General features: G+C 40.3%; 1 protein-coding gene across 2 annotated transcripts in view; it reads right to left on the bottom strand.

The window, feature by feature from the left end:
• The window catches only part of LRRC28 (leucine rich repeat containing 28), a 256,470-nt gene that overhangs the window by 51,101 nt on the left and 182,024 nt on the right, over positions 1–23,345 (bottom strand). For both annotated transcript variants that reach the window (XM_049906154.1, XM_049906153.1), the window contains one exon: positions 18,285–18,387. In XM_049906154.1, coding sequence (XP_049762111.1) covers positions 18,285–18,387 — 103 coding nt within the window. The remainder of the gene's footprint in view (positions 1–18,284; positions 18,388–23,345) is intronic.

The raw sequence follows: 23,345 nt of genomic DNA, 5'->3' as shown, positions 1-23,345 counted from the left end.
GTAAAAGAACTGAACAGAAGATTTCAAAGGGCGTGACTTGAGAAGACAAAGTAAAGTATTATAATCATGTCTGCAAAGAGCTGGAGATGGAAAACCAAAAGGGAAGAACATGCTCGGCGTTTCTCAAGCTGAAAGAACTGAAGAAAAAACTCAAACCCCGAGTTGGAATAGTAAAGGATTCTATGAGGAAAATATTAAAAGACGCAGGAAGCATCGAAAGAAGATGGAAGGAATACACAGAGTCATTATACCAAAAAGTATTAGTCGATGTTCAACCATTTCAAGAGGTGGCATATGATCAGGAACCGATGGTACTGAAGGAAGAAGTCCAAGCTGCTCTAAAGGCACTGGTGAAAAAACAAGACTCCAGGAATTGACGGAGTATCAATCGAGATGTTTCAACAAACAGATGCGGCACTGGAGGTGCTCACTCGTCTATGCCAAGAGATATGGAAGACAGCTTCCTGGCCAACTGACTGGAACAGATCCATATTTATGCCTATTTCCAAGAAAGGTGATCCAACCAAATGTGGAAATTATAGAACAATATCATTAATATCATACGCAAGCAAAATTTTGCTGAAGATCATCCAAAAACAGCTGCAGCAGTATATCAACAGGGAACTGCCAGAAATTGAGGCCGGTTTCAGAAGAGGATGTGGAACCAGGGATATCATTGCTGATGTCAGATGGATCCTAGCTGAAAGCAGAGAATACCAGAAGGATGTTTACCTGTGTTTTATTGACTATGCAAAGGCATTCGACTGTGTGGATCCTAACAAATTATGGATAATGTTGCAAAGAATGGGAATTCCAGAACACTTACTTGTGCTCATGAGGAACCTTTACGTAGATCAAGAGGCAGTTGTTCGGACAGAACAAGGGGATACTGAGTTGTTTAAAGCAGGAAAGGTGTGCGTCAGGGCTGTATTCTATCACCATACCTATTCAATCTGTATGCTAAACAAATAATCCAAGAAACTGGACTATATGAAGAAGAACGGGGCATCAGGACTGGAGGGAGACTCATTAACAACCTGCGTTATGCAGATGATACAACCTTGCTTGCTGAAAGTGAAGAGGACTTGAAGCACTTAGTAATGAAGATCAAAGACCACAGCCTTCAGTATGGATTACACCTCAACATAAAGAAAACAAAAATCCTCACAACTGGACCAATAAGCAACATCATGATAAACGGAGAAAAGACTGAAGTTGTCAAGGATTTCATTTGACTTGGATCCACAATCAATAGCCAAGTAAGAAGCAGTCAAGAAATCAAAGGACGCGTTGCATTGGGTAAATCTGCTGCAAAGGACCTCTTTAAAGCGTTGAAGAGCAAAGATGTCACCCTGAAGACCAAGGTGCGCCTGACCCAAGCCATGGTATTTTCAATCGCATCATATGCATGTGAAAGCTGGACAATGAATAAGGAAGACCAAAGAAGAATTGACACCTTTGAATTTTGTTGTCGAAGAATATTGAATATACCACGGACTGCCAAAAGAACGAACAAATCTGTCTTAGAAGAAGTACAGCCAGAATGCTCCTTAGAGGCAAGGATGGTGATACTGCGTCACCATGGACATGTTGTCAGGAGGGATCAGTCCCTGGAGAAGGACATCATGCTTGGCAGAGTACAGAGTCAGTGGAAAAGAGGAAGACCCTTAACTAGGTGGATTGACACAGCGGCTGCAACAATGAGCTCCAGCATAACAACGATTGTAAGGATGGCGCAGGACAGGGCAGTGTTTCATTCTGTTGTGCGTAGTAGGGTCGTTATGAGTCGGAACTGACTCGATGGCACCTAACAATAACAACAACTAAGTGAAATAAGTCAATATGAAAGGACAAATATTGCATGATCCCACTCATATAAAATATGTATAATAGGTAAACGCATAGAGACCAAAGTTCATTAGTGATTACCAGGGACTGAGGGAGGAAGCAATAGGGAGTTAATGCTTAAGCGGTATGAGTTTACATTTAGGGTGATGAAAAATATTTGGAAATTGATTGGTGATGGTTGTAAAACATGGTGAATATAATTAATGCCACTGAATGGTACACTTAAAAATTGTTAAAATGGCATATGTTTTGATTTTTTTTTACCATAATAATAACAATATAAAAAAAGATAAAGACTAACTAAACATGCAAATAATCAACAGGAGAAGAGAAGAGAATATTCTCTGCACCGGATGATTTTATCTACATGATCTCATTGAATCCTCATGATAATCTTGTGATGTTACTCTCATTTTACAGAACGGGAAACTGTGATGCAATTAAATATCTTGCCCAGTTCATATAACTAAGTTGGGAAGCTGAAATATAATCTCAGCTGTGCTCTGTCATCCAAGCTCTACCCCAAGTTATTGAATCACAATCCCTATGCGTAGGCGGTAGGAGTTTGTATATTTACAAAGTTCCCCTGGGAACTGTGATGACTGGCCAGGTTTGGGTAGCATCACACCAGACAACCTTCCCAGACCAAAGGAAGTATGGGTTCAAAACTAGAGATCTTAAAGGTTATTCTCTTTTGTTTGTTTTTACCAGTGAGGGAACTGAGGCCTAGTTTCTCTCTATGTACCTCTGCCTGAGTTAATAAAAATGTTTGCTTCTTACAATTGCTTTCCCAAAATGCAACGGTCATTAGAAGGTTGGAAAACCAAGGAGATTTATGTGGAGAGGCCTATGTCGGAGCACAAGGTCAGAGGCCCATGCCCGACTGAATGCAAGACCAAATTCTTTTCTGAAGAGTGAACAGCAGGCCAGAGGTTTGTTTCCAAGGGGCCAGGAGACCTGGAAGGTACTCAGTCCATAGAAAGAAAGTCAGCATTTGTCATAGAAAGGGAGCCAAACACCTATTCTCAAGTATGGAAGAGGCTAAGAAAATGGTCCAAGGGTCAAGAAACTGACACTGGGAAGAATGTCTATACCTGTTACAGATTGTAAGCATGAGGTTAAGATGGCAAGACTTTCTGTAAGAAAAGGAACTAGCTTGAGTAAGTGCCGCATTCCTCATCTGATGCTCAAGAGAAAGAACACAGGGCACAAGTGTAGGGAAACAACCTCTTAGGGCAGGGGACAGGTCCTAGTATTCGTCTGCTTCACTCAACAAATACGCACTTCTATCTACCCTGGACCAAATGTAGTGTTCCCTCTGGGGTTTGGGAAATATGACCCGGTCTCTCGTCCCTGGAAGATCACCGCTTATAGAGAGGTTAAACTATTTTCATTGCATTCTGTGTGGTAAGACTGCCAGGTCTATGTCAATGTGAACATTAAAGTTCAACAAAGGAGACAAAAAAATACCTGAGCAGGGACTTACGAAATGGGGAGTGTTTACATTTTTCTTAAAAAGTAAGAATCAAAAGAATGAAATTTAAAAAAAAGATTTTCAGGTATCAGTAAGCAGGCACTGTAAGAAATTACATAGGGCCGAGGGCTCCTATTTGAAGCATTGTCAAGGTAGTCATCATTTGGTTTAAAAGTAGGATCAGTTCTAACCTGTACACGTGCCTCTGGTGCCTCTACATGGGACTTGGGATGAAGGAAGACTACCATCTTACCCCAGAAACATATTCTGACAAAACAGAGGTTAAAGATGGACCTATATCAGAAGTAATATTAAAAAAAACCCAGTAGATTTGGCCTCTTCTGGGGATGTAGAAAGCTGTAAAGAGCATTAATTCCACCCTTACAACATAAAAAGTCAGATAATCTACAAAGTCATAACTTTTTTTAAAATTCATCAGAGAGCTTAGGTCACAGGGCAACCAACTATTCTGAAATCTAAGGAAAGGCAGGCACCTCTCAGGAGAAACAGGAATGAGCAATTGCTTCTGTGGGGGAGAAGATGGGTACATACTAGGTGGGAAGAAGAATTCAGCTGAAGCTGTAAGGCATCTAAAAGCCAAGAGTGGATTAGCATGAGGTTACAGAACCCCTGGGAGCCACAGAAACGAGAATTTTCACCTACTCAAAGTCTCTTTTCCATGAAACTCATCTAATGCTCATGAGAAAGAACAGGGAGAAGGAGGGAAACTTTCTACAGGGCGTAGGCCTGGGAGAAGGGAGCAGCAGCTGCTGTGGGAAAGGTACCCTGCCTGGATCCTTCTTTCATATTGTTCTTAAAGAACAAAGCCCATAAACTACAGGCTATAAGGCAACAAACCCTGTCGCCCACACACCACAGGTAAAGACCCACTGTTGAAGGATAACAGAAAAAAACCTACACCTAGTTTTTGGTTTAGAGGACGGCAGGAGAATGTTCTGGGTGCAGGACATGAGAGATCCCCTACAGCTGGGAAAAGGACAAGGTCACTCACTAAGAAGGCCCATCTGAGGGGCGACAGGACAACTGTACCTGCCTAAGACAGAGGCTGAGCCAGGACAGCAGAAAACCCCCACCATGGAGCAACCAGAACACAATTAAAGAGAATGTTGACACATTATAAAAAAGGATACCTAATGTCACTGAATAATTCGTATAGAAATTGCCAAATGGGAATTTAATTTGCTGTGTAAACTTTAACCAAAACCACAGTAAAATATTATTCAAAACAAAACCCTCACCCACCAGACTCACAAGCACAGAGTAACAAACAATAGCTGTCTACTGCTAGAGGAGGGGCTAGAATATGGAGACAGAATCTCACAGGGAAAGCCTACAGTTGTAGTTAAAACAGGAACATTGAGCGCACATGGAATACTCACAAAGATAAACCATATTCTGGGCCATAAAACAAACCCTAAATGTAACAAAACAGAAAATACACAAAATATGTTTTCTGACTATAGGGAAATTAAACTAGAAATCAATAACAGAAATATATATCTGGAAAATCTCAAAATACTGGGAAATCAATGTTCTAAATAACTTACATGCATCACACAGAAAGTCAAAAGGAAATTATGAAATATTTTGAATTGAATGATAACACAATATAAGAGAATTTTGGGGATGCAGATGAAGTGCTTGAAGGAACTTTTCAATCATTAAATAAAAAAATTTTTTTTTTTTTAATTTAAAACTATATTAAAAATGAAAAGCCTGAAATAAATTATCTAAGCTTCTGCCTTAAGGAACTAGAAAAAATAAAAAAGAGCAAATTAAATCTAAATCAAGCAGAAGGAATGAAATGATAAAATCAGTAAGTTAATAAAATTCAGTACAGAAAAAAAATACAGAAGAATAAACTAAAAGCTGGTTCATTGAAAATATCAATAAATTTGATAGTCTCTAGCCAGACTAAGAAAAAAAATGAAGACACAATTTACAAATATCAGGCATGAATGAGGAGACATCACTATAGGTACCATAGACATTAATAATGGAATATTATGAGTAACATTTTGGCCATAAATTTCACAACTCAGATGAAATGGACTGTGACCCTAATACTCCCCAGCATGTTTTCTCCTTTTCAAAATGGGTGACCGAGAGCCTGACATAATGAATGCCATGATGAACATGTAAGCTTTTCTTCTTCCTCTGCCTATCTTCTCCTTTCCACATACCTTTGTTAATGACTTTGTTTTGATCTGATGCAAATAACTTTGCTTTGTTCTGTCCAGCCACCTGTGACTTACCACCTGCATGGACATTAGAGCCCAGGTGTTTGACATGTGTATCTTTAGCCTGATAAGGAGATGCTAGGCATGTATCGCTTTAGTCTGATAAAGAGTCTCTTGTCTCACTATCTTGTAGTGAATAACTTCTCTTGTAATGTGTGTCCATGACATTTGTGGGCTACAAAGACACTTCTCACCCTTGTAAAAATTCTATAAAGGCTCTAATGTAAAATTGCTTTTTGGGACTCCATAGAGACAGTCTGTGTTACTGTCGGATTTCCAGTAGTGTCACTTCCTAAATAAATTTTCTCACTCTTTCTGACTTGGAGTACATTTCATTGGTTAGACTGCTCCACGGCACGTACCCTAATCAGGCAACAACATAAATTCCTTGAAAGACACAAATTGCTAAAGCTCACTCAAGAAGAAATAGTTAACTTTAATAGTCTTATATCTACTCTTGTTGTTAGTTGTCATCTCTGACTCATGGTGACCTTACTTATAACAGAATGAAATGTTCTTGGTCCTATGCCACCCTCATGATACTTGGCATGTTTGAGCCCACTGATGTGGCTATTGTGTCAATCCATCTCTTTGACGGTTTCCCTCATTTTTGCTGACCCTCTGCTTTAACAAACATGATGTCCTTTTCTAGTGATTGGTCTTTCCTGATGTGTGTCCAAAGTAAGCAAGACAAAGTCTTGCCATTCTCTCTTCTAAGGAGCATTCTGGCTATATTTCTTCTAAGATTGATCTGTTCATTCTTCTGGTAGTCCATGCTATATTCAATATTCTTTGCCAACACCACAATTTGAATGCATCAATTCTTCTTTCTGTTTCATTGTTTGGATTTCACATGCATAGGAGGTGACTGAAAAGACCATGACTTGGGTCAGGCACATCTTAGTCATCAATGTGGTTGGTATCTTTGCTTTTGAAAACAGAGATCTTCTGTAGCAGATTTGCCCGATGCAATATGTTGTTTGATTTCTTGACTGCTGCTTCCATATAGGTTGACTGTTGATCCAAGTAGAATGAAATTCTTGACAATTTCAATTTCTTCTCTATTTATTATAATGTTGTTTATAGGTCCAGCTGTGAGGATTTTCATTTACTTTACTTTTGTGATAATTCATGCTGAAGGCTGTAGTCTTTGATCGTCATCAGTAAGTGCTTCATGTTTTTGTCGTTTTCAGCAAAGTTGTAATCTGCATATTGTACTATGTTAGTGAGTCTTCCTCCAGTCCTGATGCTGCATTTTTCTACACACAGTTCAGCTTCCCAGATTATGTTTTCAGCATAGATTAAGTAAGGTGAAAGATAAAATTTTGCCACATACCTTTTCCAATTTTGAACCACAAAGCGTCCCCTTGTTGTGTCTGAACAACTGCCTCTTGATCCTTGTACACATTCTGCATGAGCACAATTATTTGTTGTTGTTAGTTGCCACTGAGTCAGCCCCTGACTCATGGTGAACCCATGCACAATGGAATAATACGCTGCACTGTCTTGTGCCACCCCCAGTGGAGTAATACACCACCCAGCCCTGTGCTATCCCCATGACGAGTTACAGACTGGACCATTGTGATCCGCAGGGTTTTCACTGGCTGATTTTCAGAAGTAGATCACCAAGCTTTTTTTCCTACTCCATCTCAGTCTGGAAGCTCCACTGAGACCTGTTCAGTATCAGGGCACCATGCAAGCCTCCAGCGATGGGCAGGTGGTAGCTGCACATGAGATGCACCGGCTGGGAATTTAACTTGCGTCTTCTGCACGGAAGGCAAGAATTCTACCACTGAACCCCCACTGCCCCCTCAATTGATAGCTGAAAACCTCCATATAAACAAACAAAAAAACATCCAGGCCCACATAGCTTCACTGGCAATTTTACTAATTTGCTGAACTATTCCAAAATATAGAAGAGGAAAAAATACTTCCCAACACATTTTATGAAGTCAGTGTTAAACCAATCCAGAAATCAGATGAAGATCTTAAAAGAAAATGACAGATTAATTTCTCTGACAAGCACAGACATAAAAATCTTCAACAAAGTACTACCAAATCTAATCTAGCAATAGGTAGCAGCAATAATACATCACAACCGAGTGGAATTTACACTGGGAGTGCAAAGCTGGCTTAATAACTGAAATTTCGGTCAGTGTTAATCCACCATATCAACACACTAATGCAGAAAAACCATGTGATCACCTCAATAGATGCAGATAAAGCATTTGATAAAACCGAAAAATCCAATCATATAAAAACTTTCAGCAAACTAGGAAGAAAAGTGAACTTTTTCAACCAGTTAAAGAGAATTTACGAAAACGTACAGAAAATATACCTAATGATGAAAAACTACATGCTTTCCCCCTAATACCAGGAACAAGGCAAGAAGGTCTTCTCATCAACACTATTCAACATCATACTTGAAGTCTTAGTGCAATAAGGCAAGTAACAAAACCTATGCAGGTTTTAAAGGAAGAAATAAAACTCTCTTTTCACAGACATCATGATTGTCTACATAGAAAACCCAAAGGATTTTTAAAGGAAGAAAAAAAAAAAAAACTACAACTAATAACTGAGTTTAGCAAGGTTGCAAGGTACAAGGTTAATATACAAAAATCTGCCTTTCTATATAACAATGAACAACTGAAGTTGACAGTAAAGATTTACATTTAAAATAGCATCAAAAACATGAAGTACTAAGGTATAAATCCAATAAAATATGGGAAAGATATGCATGGTGAGAACTACAAAAACATGATGAAACTAAATAGACAGAGAGAAATACTGGTTTCCTGGACTGGAAGACCTAATATCGTTAGGACGTCAATTCTTCCCCAGTGATATGCAGGTTCAACCCAATTCCAATCAAAATCCGAATATAATTTTTTTGTAGAAACCAATTCTAAAATATACATGGAAATGCAAAGAAAGTAGATTCGTCAGAAAAATTCTGAAAAATGGAAAATCTGGAGGACTCGCATTGCTTGATTTTAAGAATTACTATAAAGTTATAAAATATCAAGACAGTGTGGTATTGGAAAAAAGATAAAAAGATCAATGGAACACAATAGAGTCTAAATATAAATTCCTATATGGTCAATTAAGGAGCCCTGGTGGCACAGTGGTTAAAGCGATTGACTGCTAACTGAAAGGTCAGTGGTTGGAAACCACCAGTGGGTCTGCAGGAGAAAGATGTGGCACTCTGCTTCCACAGAGATTCACGGCCTTGGGTGTTGCTATGAATCGGAATCGACTTGACGGCAATGGATCATATGGTCAACTGATTCTTGGCAAAGGGGCAAAAATGGTTCAACAATTGCCTTTTCAAAAATTAATGCTGGAACAAGTGGATATCCATATGCCAATAAATGAATCATAATCTATATATAAAAAAATGGATCACAGGCCTAAATGTAAAATATAAATGCATATAATTTCTAAAAGAGAAGAGAAAATTTTTGTGACCTTGGATTAGACAGTTTCCTTCGATTCAACACCAAAAGCATAATTTGTAAAAGACAAATTTAATAAATTAGACTTCATGAAAATTAAAAAATGCTCTTGAGACTCTATCAAGAGAATAGCAGACAAGCCACAGACTGAGAAAATATTTGATGAAGGATATGTACTCAGAATATATGAAGAACTCTCAAAACTCAATAATGAGAAAACAATCCAATTTTTAAAAATGGGCAATAGATTTGAACATACTTCACTGAAGAAGATACCTGGATGGCAAATAAGCACATGAAAAGATGTTCAACATCAACAGTCATTAGAGAAATGAAAATTAAAACCACAACGAAACATTACATGCCATGATCATTAAGGTTGTATGTCAACTTGGCTGGCTGTGATTCTCAGTGATTTGGCAGTTATGCTATAGTTTGGCAGTCATATGATGATGTGATCACTTCTATGATGAGATCTGATATAATGCGATCACCTCCATGATGGGATCTGCTGTAAGTAGCCAATCAGTTGAAAGGGAGTTTCCTTGGGGCTGTGGCCCACATCAAATATAAGTGGGCTTTCTGGCAGGGCTTGTGGCTTTTTGCTTGCTCTGGATCCTTCAGCTGGCTCCTGTTTGTCTGACCTTTGGTTCTTGGGACTTGAGCAAGCAGCTTACCTGCTGTCTTGCCTGCCGATCTTGGGATTCATCGATCTTCACAGCTTATAAACAAGAGCCCTGCTCTCTAACCTGCCAATCTTGGGTTTCCCAGCCCCTGTGGGCCTCTATCCTGACCCACGGACTTGAGACGTTCCAGCCTCTACAATTGCGTGAGCCATTTCCTTGATATAAATCTCTCTCTCTCTATTTATTTATATGCTTTACCGGTTTTGCTTTTCTAGAGAATCCAGCCTAAGACACATGCTTATTAAATGTCTGAAAGAAAAAAAAAAAAAACGAACTGACAAGAATGCTCAAAAGTTGCTGATGGAAATATAAAATGGCACAGCCACTCCGGAAATGTTGGGCAGTTTCTCATAAAGTTAAACATACACTTACTATGTGACCTAGCAAACCCATTCTTAGGTATTTACCAAACTGAAATGAAAACTTACAATCCCACAAAAACCTGTATGTGAATGTTTACAGCAACGTGTGTGATTCCATTTATATGGTACTCTGGAAAAGATATAACATAGAGACACAGAACTGACCAGTGTTTTCAAGGGCTGAGGTAAGAGGAGAGTTCATTTCAAAGGGGCATGAGGAACATTTTCAGGATGAAGGAATTGATCCATATCTTGATATGATGGTGGTTACACAACTCTGTATTTGTCAAAATACTCAGAATTGTATACATAAAATTAATTTTACACTAACAATTAATTTTACTGTATGTAAATTACATCGCAATAAAACAAATAGCAAACAAAGAGTACCATGCTGAAGCATGGTCCTGGAACCCTTGGCTCTGTTAGTCATTAGCTTTTTAGCTGTTGGACTGTGTGGCTATATTAGGAGAGGGGCAGGCTTGGGAGATGGGGAACTCAAGGTGCTTAGCCCAATAGCTATTCACTAACTTGTGTAGAGATACTTCAATACTGTCAACGATTTCACAGTTGGGATGAACGTTGTCTTAGTTATCTAATAATGCTATAACAGAAATATCACAAAAGTGGGTGGCTTTAACAAACAAAAACTTATTTTCTCACAGTCTAGGAGGCTAGAAGTCCAAATTCAGGGCACCAGCTCCAGGGGAAGGCGTTTCTCCTCTGTCAGCACTGGGGGAAAGTCCTTGTCTGTTTTCGGCATCTGTAGGCCCTGAGTTCCTTGGCTCCTTGGTGATCTTCATGTGGCATGGCATCTATCTTTTCCCAACTGTACTTCATTGCTTAATCTGCTCCTTTTATGTATCAAAAGAGACTGACTCAAGATACACCCTACACTATTGCCGTCTCATTAACATAACAAATAAAACCCATTACCAAAGGGGATTATAACCACAGGTATGTTGTTAGGTGCCATCCAGTCGACTCATAACAACCCTATGTAAAACAGAACGAAACACTGCCCGGTCCTGTGCTGTCCTCACAATCACTGCTATATTTGAGCCCATTGTTACAGCCGCTGTGTCAATCCGTCTCAGTGAGGGTATTCCTTTTTTTCACTGATCCTCTACTTTAGCATGTGTGATGTCCTTCTCCATGGACTGGTCCCTCGTGATAACATGTCCAAAGTACATGAAATGAAATTTTGGCATCCTCCCTTGTAAGGAGCATTTTGGGTATACATCTTCCAAGACAAATTTGTTATTCTGGCAGCCCATGGTATATTTAATGTTCTTCACCAATGCCATAATTCAAATGCATCAATTCTTCTTCAGTCTTCCTTATTCGCAGTCCAGCTTTTGCAAGCATAGGGGGTGAAATGTCAGGTATACCTTAGTCTTCACAGTGACATTTTTGCTTTTAAACACGTTAACAAGGTCTTTTGTAGCAGATTTTCCCAATGCAATACGTTGTTTGATTTCTTGACTGCTGCTTCCATGAGTGTTGATTGTAGATCTGGGTAAAATGAAATCCTTGACAACTTCAATATTTTCTTCATGTATCATGATGTTGCTTATTAGCCCAGGTGAGGATTTCTGTTTTCTTTATGCTGAGATGTAATCCATACTAAAGGCTATAGTCTTTGATCTTCATCAATAAGTGATAGAGGGATTAGGATTTATAACACCTATTTTTTGGGAACACAATTCAATACATAACAGATGTATTAGTGCAAACCAGCTGCATACTGGCCCATTAACTGGTGTCGAAATTTCTATGAAATTTTTCTCAATATTTTTCTTTGATTTGCTACTTTTTCTTTATCCCTCTAACTTCTGAAACCTCTGCTGATGCTCTGTTATCACACAACTATGACAGAGTTTGTAATCAGCATGTTTGTGGTTTTGTATGGGTATTCTGTCATTCAAAATATTAACCTTATGAACCACTTTTTGAAGCTAAGGAAATAAAATTAAATTTTACTTTATAATTATTATTTCTTTCTTAACATGGAGAAAATGGAGATGAGATGATAATATACAAAATGCTACTACACAATGTGGTCACCAAGTCTGGACACACAGGCAAACACAGAACAAGTTTCTTTTTAATATATTGCAATACATGTACTGTGAGATCCCTAAGCAAACCCATAAAACAATGAAAACATACAGGAAAAAACAAGCAAGTTATTTATGAGAGTTTATTCCATACTGTAGTTGCTTTGACAGTCACTATTTCTTAACCCACTTGTGGATGAACCCTACCTGGACATCTGCACAGAGAATGTAACAATACTGAGTCAACAAAGGTTCAGAAAACTGAAAGGCAGATTTTCCCTAATGCTCTCCGTGTCTCCAATAATGAAAGACAGGCGTCGGATTAAAAAACTGAAAAGGCTCACATTAACAAGAAAGCAGATCCTCATTTTATAAAAAGTCTAATTTCCTTTTAACAGAAGTTTCTATACTTCACCACAGGATGTAAGAAGCTAACTGAATCCATTTTAAGATGTATCTATTAAATGTCTCCTTTGCTTAACACTGGAAAAGGAGCTGCAACTATGTACAAAGCCGGCTCCAAAGGAGGTTTCACATGAGTTGAGAACCTTTCAGCTGGCCCCTGACCAGCCTCCCTGGGCCTACATCAGGTGATGCAGCAGAGAGAAAGGTATTATACCCATTGTTGCTCACAAGGAGTTAGGAGAGGGGCTCAAACGGACACACAGACGTGATTTCAGACAAAGGAGCAGATGGAGACAGAGGTTAGGTGTATGGACAATGAAGCAGAGTGTAGCTCTATCATCACCTAGCTTTGTGACCCTGGACAATTTACATAATCTTTCTGAGCCTCAGCTTCTTCATGTCTAAAATGGGGATAATATCACAAGGGTTGCTGGGAGGATTATGTGTAACAATGCGGATCAACCAATTAGTATACAGTAAAGGTTAGGCAATGTTTACTGCTGTTTTTTCTTTTTGATAGCCTTTTTTATTGTTACAAACGAAGACAAGACAGAGACATACAGATAGCTGCCATTTAGTGGACTCTGATTCAGGGTGACCTTACGTAAAACAGAACTAAACACTGCGAGGTCTAGCGTCGCCCTCAAAATTGCTGGCATGTTTTGAGTCCGCTGTTGGGGCTACCGTGTCAATCCATCTCACCAGGGTCTGTCTCCCTCACCTTAACTGGCCCTTCACTTCACCAAATATGATGTTCTCCACCAGCAACTGACCCTTCCTGATGACATGTACAAAGCAAATAACGTTTTCATCGGCTGATTTCCAGAAGTAGGTCACCAGGGTGCTCTTCCTAGTCTGTCTTAGACTGGAAGCTCTGTTGAAACCTGTCCACCATGGGTGACCCTGCTGGTATCTGAACCACTGGTGGCATAGCTTCCAGCATCACAGCAACATACAGGCCACCACAGTGTAACAAACTGGCAGATGAGTGGTGGAAACCAAGATTAGAGTGATGACACTCTGGGGAAGGGGAACAACACGAACAGGGATTCAGCTCTGTGAAAGCACAGGGCACCTAGGGTTAAATAAATAGTTCCCATTGGTAGAGCATCAGGCACACGGAAGAGAATGGCAAGTGAGAGATAAGGCTGGAAAGGTACTTGCCTCAAACAGCTATTGTCACTAATCTGAATAAGAGATAATAATGATGGAAATTGGCAGTAAGGAGCAATGGAAGCTCCATGAGATGCTTCAGTTCACAGTGAAATGAAATAATTAGCTGGCAATTAGCAGGCCTTGGGGTCTTTGATTTATAATTCAATAGTTTTTATTATTTTAGTACTTAAAAAAAGATCTGCATGTTTGAACTCTCAAGTGAGTTATTACAATGAGTTGGAATCTGTTACAGATGTAAATACCTTTGGCTTAATTATGTAAATAATTTATAACAATCATCAGACAATTTTCTTTCAGCTCAATGTTTTCAGTGCGGTCCAAACGGGCTAAATGAAGAGTGACATCCTTTTGGCATTGAGATTATGGTCCAAAACATGTATCTGATTTAGTCAAGTAATCCATATGCATTTTCATAACTACCATTCCACCTAACGACATATTAAAACTAAAGATTTAGTTTAAACTCCCTTATCGAAGTACCCAAATAACTATTATTCTTAAAAAAGTGCACTATGTCATCACCGTGCTCATAACTGTGGGACTTGCTACCGGATCTACACTTCCCCTTTTTAGCAAAACACTTGCTTGTCACCTAAAAGTAAGGGGGAAAGAGCAGGGGAGAAAGGGGTACAGAGAAGATGAGAAACTACTGCTACCCAGACAGAATGCACCTCGATCTGTATGAAGAGTCCAACTACCATCTTGGTAGAGCCTCTTAAGGCTTAGTTTTGTTCTATCTGAGGATATGTTTATTTTGCTTTCATTTTTGAAGGATATTTTTGCTGCATAAATAATGCTGGGTTGACTTTTTTTTTTTTTCCTTTAGCATTTTAAAGACATTCCACTGTCCTCTGGCCTTCAAAGTTTCTGAAGAGAAGTCCATTGTCTTTAGAATCATTCCTTTGTATGTAATATGTCACTTTTCTCTGGCTGTTTTCAATATTTTTTTTCTTTTGTTTTTCAGTAGGTTTACCTAGTACGGTGCAGTGGATTACTTAATAAGGCCTTTCCAGCCATAGTCTTTATAACTCCCACCAAATGACTGGATGAGGACTTGCAAATCATGTGCTTGTGGCCCACCAAGGGGACTGGATGGCTTGCTAATAATATAAATAAGGTCCATGGCACTCTTGTGGGGGTAGGACCATGCCAACAAGGTATATGGAACCCTAACAAGGGGACTGGTCAGTTTTGCTACCTGCTAGGCTTAAAAGAGCAGTAAATCCCAGACCAGGGGGGGACTTACTTCCACCAAGAAAGAAGAGGTAGGAGTGGAATGTGTCCTTTGGACCTGGGATCCCTGTGCTGAGACCTCCTAGACCCAGGAGACAGAGGGAGACAGAGCTGTAACACTGGAGACAGTGAGAGACGGTGAGAAGCAGTGGCAGAGAAACAGCAGCAGCAGAGGCAGCCAAACCAGGATACTGGCAGGAGATGGTGCGGCAGGCTTCCTGGCCCACGGAACAAGGCGGTTACAGTGGGTATGCAGACCCACAGAGTGACAGAGCTGAGCACCTTCAGGGCGAGGCTTACTGGTGGAGTGGGGTGCCTTCGGACACTTATCAGCAGAACTAAAAGAGCTTTGTAACACTTGCCCAAGCAGAGCAGAGGCTGAGGGGCCCAAGAGAGGCACGCCTGTGGACATGACTGAGGAGAGGCTGTCCCGATCCAAGAACTGTATCTTAAGCATTCCTGCACCTGAACCGTAATCTGTTACTTCCCTAATAAACTCCATAATCATGAAGTGTTGTCTGTGAGATCTGTGTGGCCACTGCAACAAATTATTGAACTCAGCAGAGAAGTGGTGAGCGCCTTTGGAGGGAGAGTTGGTGTCAGAATTGGTAAAAAGGAGGGTGGAGGCATGTCTGACCTCTGCCTCATGGAAAGCAGCATTGGGCTATTGATCCTGGTTCTCCTTCTGCCTCATGAAGTTAGAGGTCAGATGCTGCCACCACGCCATTTTTACATCTAGGCTTGTTTTTCTTTGTGTTTATACCGCTAAGGATTCACTGAGCTTTTTGAAAAATGTACATTTGTGTCTTTCATCAAATTTAGGAAAGTTTTAGACATGATTTCTCTAAACTTTTTTTGTTGTCGTTGCTGTTATCCCATTCACGATTCTTCTGGAATGCCAATTATACATATATCAGGCTACCAGGCTTTTTTGGGGGGTGGAGGTCCCTGAAGCGTGTTCATTTTGCTGTATTGTTGCTTCAATTATCTTAGACTCTCAATCTGAAAGGATCATGTGATCGTTTCAGAGACAGGAGAGTGGAGCAGAAGCTACTGTGTTCTGATATTCCGGGCCTGCATCTGGGCTGGAGGCAACAGGTGATAGCAGTAGGGAACCAGTGAGGCGACACTGGCTAGCTAGTACTCACCAAAATAAAAAAAAAAAAAGAAAAAACCAAGCAGCATGGTAGCTTCCTTTCAAGTCTCAGCTTAAATACTGTCTCCTCAAAGAGGACTAGCACCAAGTTTGTTCAATTCTTCATTGTTTGTTTGGTTCCCTGACTATTAGGTCCACGAAAGCAGGTACAACATTGTTTTGGTCATCACTATATGACATCGACTAGCACAGTGACCTACACAGAGTAGCTTTTCCATACACATTGAATGGAAAACTGAACCAAGATCCTTCTACAGAATCAAGTAGCACACTTTCTGGGCCTCAAATACCCTTATGCCCTTTATATTAGATTTATTTCCAAGCCCTGTTCTACTCCTTACCTCTCTGTTTCCCTATGCTGAGGCAGTTAGTGCTATCACTAGGACCTGGTATGGACAGTCCCTTTTCACATACTCAATAATAAAAGAGATAGAGGAAAGGGGGCCTGTAATTCTGTTGCCAAGTCTTCAGCAGTCACCATCTATTAGAATTCTGAATGCATTTTACCATAGAAATATTGTATAACTAAATATAATTTGGGGGGTGAAAAGTGGGATAAATGACTTTTCAATGAGCTGGCTTGAAAATTTAACAGCCAAATCACTGCTATGAGAAATGTATTCTGAGTTCTGAATTAAACCAATAGCGTAAAAATGCTTTCTGGATCACAGTCCATTGGTTAGTGGGAGTGTCTACAGACCTAAAACTACTAATATTGGGAAATGGGTTGTTTGATATTATCCTTTTACTAATGATTTTATTTATTTTCTTATTACTACTAACAAAAGAAGACCTCAATAACAATAAAGAATGTAGGCTATTGCCTAATAATTTTCATATTTTGCCCTAATACTTATTTCTCAAACATTTAGAGCTCTCAAAATTCACTACCACTGCAATAGCTATCAAATCAATTATTAAAAAATATCTCTTCACTCAACACAAACAGAAGCATCAAAGTAGAAGGCTCTTTCTCCTCAGTAAAAGCTATTCTTAATTACGACAGAGACTTAACTCACATTTCGGTGCAGTCTCTGAAGGTTTTGGTGTGGGAAAACTGCCTTGAGCTTTGGAGCTTGCTTGCATCACTCAATGTATTATGGCGATTGAGGGCATTTTACTTACCACCTGGAAAAATTAGGCTACCTTCTATATACTTTAATAACTCATTAGGATTAATGACTTGGTAGTATCACAGCTGTGACAGAATCAGCTGGAGAAAAATCAGAGCTAAAAACTCCACACATTCTATTATCTCTGGTTCACAGAAGGTTCTGGAATATATCTCTGGGCTTGGATTTCATCAGCCTATTTCTGAAACAGGCACTGAACTCATCTAGGGTTCTTCTGAGTAACAATTGTATAATTTTCCTGAGGGAAAGCCACTACTCCCAGGATTGACTCACTGGAGCAGTCATTGCGCGCTACTCAGCCCCCGGAGCCATGCCAACAGGGGTTCCAAATACCCCTGGGCACTTGTGGAGAAAATAAGACGAGTTAAAAGCCAGTTCTGTAGTTGAGTGAGGGTCCTATCTTAATGCCAGACCACTGTGGAAACCACTTCAAGGTGGTTCAGCTCCACTGTTACAGAGGTAGAAGCAGAAGCTATTTTTCTAAAGCCTGAGAGTGAAGGATTACTGCTATTCTGAAAATAAAAGCCTATCATTTCCCATTATCTGAAGCATCTGTTTTGGTTGCTAGAATCCTGATTTGTATTGTGGGACTATCTCAAATGCTGGTTTCTAAATATTTCCAGTGCGTAAAGTCCTAGATACCAGGGCTGATACTGTAGTAGAACTGTCATTGCAATGGCGTGCCGAGGAAGAGAAGCTTCTAAATTAATGCAAATTCCTCTAGTTTCTGTGACTGACACCACCAAGTTTACTGGTGCACACTGACTCATTTTTCTTTTGACTGAAAAATAAAACACACCTAATAACTGAACCCACAGCTTACTAACTGAACCCAAAGTGCAACTAAATTGCTTGCCCAATATTCTTATTTCCTATGGACACTTAATTTAGCATATTAAGGCTAAAAATAAAACTGAACAGAATTATCAAAAGTAGTTCCTGCATATCTGAGTTATAACTGGACCCAAAAACTGAAGTAGACTCAAAACTAGCAAAAGAGTTGCACTAAAGTATAAAATATGAACTCAGCCTTACCCACTGCACCCGATGACTTTATTGTACAGATAGGATGGCAAGCCTTTCAGGTGAATGTTGTTATCCACATACACGTATTGTAGTTCTCGAGATCGACCTAAATCTGGGTGAGAAAGAGAAGGGGTATAATTCCTATAAATATGTACCAATACAATGTGAAATCTAATAAATGATATTAGAAATTTCTAAATTCCCATTCCGGAAGAAAAAAATGTAGATTTAACTGAGTGTGAAATTATGCCAGCTGCATCATGAAATTCTGGATCAAAAAACATGACTTGAGAAAAATTACTTAACCCACCTGAACTTTGATTTCTTAAACTGTAAAATGAGATAACCAGGATTAGATTATTATTAAATTTCCTTCCTGCATTAAAATTTGATGACTTTTTATAGGCAATTTCAATTTAGGAGTAAAAATTTTTTTTTTGGTTATTCATTGTTTCATTTTTCCCATAAGAAAAGTATGTAATACAAAGTGATTCCATTCTCAGGTCAGCCTAAACAAGCCTAGTTTCTGCATCTTTATCAAGATTTACTGTGTCACATTTCCCCTGGGCAGAAAGATGGAGGGGGAGTAAGGGATGGCACGGGTCAAGGGGCTGGCTGGCTAGGGTCTTAGGAGCCCAGGTGGAGATGGGGATGGACAGATAAAGCAGAGCCCCAATCCCAGTCCCCAGTGAGTTGTGAAGGTGGGTTTAGACTAGACCTGCCGGCTTGGGATCAGGGCCTGGAATGGATACGTACAAGGAATGGGAAGAGGTGAGAAGGCAGGCCTCTTGAAAAGGGTCTGCAGCAAAAGCAAGTAGGCCAGAAAGAGGGAGAATTCAGGAAGTTTCCCAGAAGTACCAGGACAGTGGGAGAGGCAAGGAGTGGAGGGGAACTCAATGAAGAGGCAAGGTGCAAGTGGCTGAGGGAAATGTCCTGACATACGGGAAACAGAGACATTTCCAAGTGTAGGGCCCAGCACTTCCTGTCTTCCGCCTGCAGGTTTGGCCCGCTGTCCTTCCCACTCCCACTCTCACTGAGTAGGGCTGTTTGTCTTCATTCCCACAGCAGCACGCAATGGAGTCCTCAGCAGCCTTGCTAACCCTCTGCTTACTGAGGCAAGAACGTAATCTTTGAGCGGTTTTCTAGGGTTCTGCTTTCGAGAATGGGGAACAGCTGAAGGAGATCTCTCCCACCTTGTCTTTCCACAGTTTAGGAAAAACAAAGGCCCACACAGGCAAATTAGGAGGGTTTTAGATGGATCAACATTTTAAAAGAAAACCCATTTTCCCATTACAGACCTTTTAGGCACTTGTCTTTGGAGCTATAGATATGAATGTCACTAACAGATGTTTACAGACATGAAAAATGACAGCTGTAATACAATATGATCATTGCCATTAGGGAGGCAAAGTGAACTAGGGTCCAAGACAATTTGTCACAGAAAGGGGGAAGGGTATCCAGGCTGGGGTGGGGGAGGGTGCCTGGGTGAGAGGTAAGAAAGGGTTAACACTGCAGTTCTTCCCACTGCCAGTCCCATTACAGTAACTGTGCCCTGGAAGCACCATGCAGCAATTTGTAATAAGACGAACCAAAATCCGGAGAGAAAGGTCACCACTGGGGACAGGTAACGAAAAGGGAAGTGGTAACTCTTGAGGAGAAAAACGAAGTACTGGGCCACTGGCTGTTGCTGTTGTGGTTAGGTGCCACGGAGTGGGTTCTGACTCATAGCGACTCTATGCACAACAAAGCGAAACACTGCCTGGCCCTGCCCCATCCTTACAATCCTTATGCTTGAGCTCACTTTTGCAGCCACCATGTCAATCCACCTCGTTGAGGGTCTTCCTCTTCTCCGCTGACTCTGTACTCTACCAAGCACGATGTCCTTCTCCAGGCACTGATCCCGCCTGACAGCACGTCCAAAGTATGTAAGACCCAGTCTCGCCATCCTTGCTTCTAAGGAGCATTCTGGCTAGACTTCTTCCAAGACAGATTCGTTCGTTCTTTTCACAGTCCATGGTATATTCAATATTCTTTGCTAACACCACAATTTGAAGGTGTCATTTCTTCTTTTGTCTTCCTTATTTCACTGTCCAGCTTTCACATGCATATGATGTGATTGGAAATACCATGGCTTGGGTCAGGCGCAAGGTGACATCTTTGCTTTTCAACACTTTGAAGAGGTCCTTTGTAGAAGACTTTGCCAATGCAATGTGTCATTTGATTTCTTGACTGCTGCTTCCATGGCTGTTGATTGCGGATCCAAGAAAAATGAAATCCTTCATAACTTCAATCTTTTCTCCATTTATCATAATGTCGGTCATTGGCCCAGCTGTGAGAATTTTTGTTTTCTCTAAAAAAAAAAAAGTTTTTTTTTTTTTTTTATGTTGAGGTGCAATCCATACTGAAGGCTGTGGTCTTTGATCTCCATCAGTAAGTGCTTCAAATCCTTTTCACTTTCAGCAATCAAAGCTGTGTCATCTGCAAAGCACAGGTTGTTAAAGAGTCTTCCTCTAACCCTAATGCCCCGTTCTTCTTCATATGGTCCAGCTTCTTCAATTATTTGCTAGCATACAGATTGAATAGATATAGTGAAAAGATACAACCCTGACGCACATCTTTCCTGACTTTAAACAACTCAGTATCCCCTTGTTCTGTCTGAACAACTGCCTCTTGATCTATGTACAGGTCCCTCATGAGCACAATTAAGTGTTCTGGAATTCCCATCCTTTGCAATGTTATCCATAATTTGTTATGATCCATAGAATCGAATGCCTTTGCATAGTCAATAAAACACAGGTAAACATCCTTCTGGTATTCTCTGCTTTTAGCCAGGATCCATCTGACATCAGCAATGATATCCCTGGTTCCACGTCCTCTTCTGAAACTGGCCTCAATTTCTGGCAGTTCCCTGTCAATATACTACTGCAGCCATTTTTGAATAGTCTTCAGCAAAATTTTGCTTGTGTGTGATATTAATGATATTGTTCTATAATATCCGTGTTCAGGTGGATCACCTTTCTTGGGAATAGGCATAAATATGGATCTCTTCCAGTCAGTTGGCTGAAGTTCTTGGCATAGATGAGTGAGCACCTCTAGCACTGCATCCACTTCTTGAAACATCTCAGTTGATATTCCGTCAATTCCTGGAGCCTTGTTTTTCTCCAATGCCTTCAGTGCAGCTTGGACTTCTTCCTTCAGTACCATCCGTTCCTGATCATATGCTGCCTCTTGAAATAGGTGAACGTCGACTAACTCTTTTTTGGTATAATGACTCTGTGTATTCCTTCCATCTTCTTTTGATGCTTCCTGCATCGTTTAATATTTTCCCCACAGAATCCTTCAGTATCGCAACTCGAGGCTTGAATTTTTTTCTTCAGCTCTTTCGGCTTGAGAAATGCCGAGTGTGTTCCTCCCTTTTGGTTTTCTATCTCCAGCTCTTTGCACATGTCATTATAATACTTCACTTTGTCTTCTCGAGCCACCCTTTGAAATCTTCTGTTCAGTTCCTTTACTTCATCATTTCTGCCTTTTGCTTTAGCTGCTCGACATTCATGAGCAAGTTTCAGAGTCTCCTCTGACATCCATCTTGGTCTTTTCTTTCTTTCCTGTCTTTTCAATGACCTCGCACTTTCTTCATGTATGATGTCCTTGAGGTCATTCCACAACTCGTCAGGTCTTCAGTCACTAGTGTTCAACGTGTCAAGTCTATTCTTGAGATGGTCTCTAAATTCAGGTGGAATATACTCAAGGTCGTATTTTGGCTCTCATGGACTTGCTCTGATTTTCTTCAGTTTCAGCTTGAACTTGCATACGAGCAATTGATGGTCTGTTCCACAGCTGGCCCCTGGCCTTGTTCTGACTGATGATATTGAGCTTTTCCACTGTCTCTTTCCACAGATGTCATCTATTTTAGTCCTGTGTGTTCCATCTGGCGAGATCCATGCATATTGTCGCCATTTATGTTGGTGAAAGAAGGTATCTGCAATGAATAAGTCGTTGGTCTTGCAAAATTCTATCATTCGATCCCTAGCAGTTTCTATGACCAAGGCCATATTTTCCAACTACTGATCCTTCTTCGTTTCCAACTTTTGCACTCCAATCACCAGTAATTATCAACGCATCCTGATTGCAAGTTTGATCAATTTCAGACTGCAGCAGCTGATAAAAATCTTCAGTTTCTTCATCTTTGGCCTTAGCGGTTGGTGCATAAATTTGAATAATAGTCGTATTAACTGGTCTTCCTTGTAGGCGTATGGATATTATCCTATCACTGACAGTGTTGTACTTCAGGACAGATCTTGAAATGTTCTTTTTCATGATGAATGCAACACAATTCCTCTTCAAGTTGTCATTCTCACCATAGTAGACTGCATGATCGTCCAATTCAAAATAGCCAAACTAGTCCATTTCAGCTCACTAACGCCTAGGATATCGATGTTTATGCGTTCCATTTCATTTTGATGATTTCCAGTTTTCCTCGATTCATCGTACATTCCAGGTTCCAATTATTAATGGATGTTTGCAGTTGTTTCTTCTCATTTTGAGTCAAGCCACATCATTAAATGAAGGTCTGGAAAGCTTTACTCCATCTACATCATTTAGGTTGACTCTACTTTGAGGAGGCAGCTCTTCTTCAGTCATCTTTTGAGTGCCTTCCAACCTGGGGGTCTCATCTTTGAGCAGTATATCAAACAGTGCTACGCTGCTATTCATAAGGTTTTCACTGGCTAATTCTTTTCAGAAGTAGACTGCCGGGTCCTTCTTCCTAGTCTGTCTTAGTCTGGAAGCTTCGCTGAAACCTGTCTTCCATGGGTGACCCTGCTGGTATCTGAATACTGGTGGCATAGCTTCCAGCATCACAGCAAGACATGAGCCCCAAACTATGACAAACTGACAGACACGTCGGGGGGGGGGGCACTGGCTAGAGATGCTTTCTCCTAATGTGGTGATTTCAAAATATCTAGATGGACGTGCGGCCAAGATGGCAGAGTAGTCAGATGCTTCTAGTGATCCCTCTTACAACAAAGATCCAGAAAAACAAATGGAATGATTATATTTACGACAAGATAG

The sequence above is a fragment of the Elephas maximus genome, chromosome 13, assembly GCF_024166365.1.
Source record: "Elephas maximus indicus isolate mEleMax1 chromosome 13, mEleMax1 primary haplotype, whole genome shotgun sequence".
NCBI lineage: Eukaryota > Metazoa > Chordata > Mammalia > Proboscidea > Elephantidae > Elephas > Elephas maximus.
This window is presented reverse-complemented; position numbering and strand designations above follow the sequence as displayed.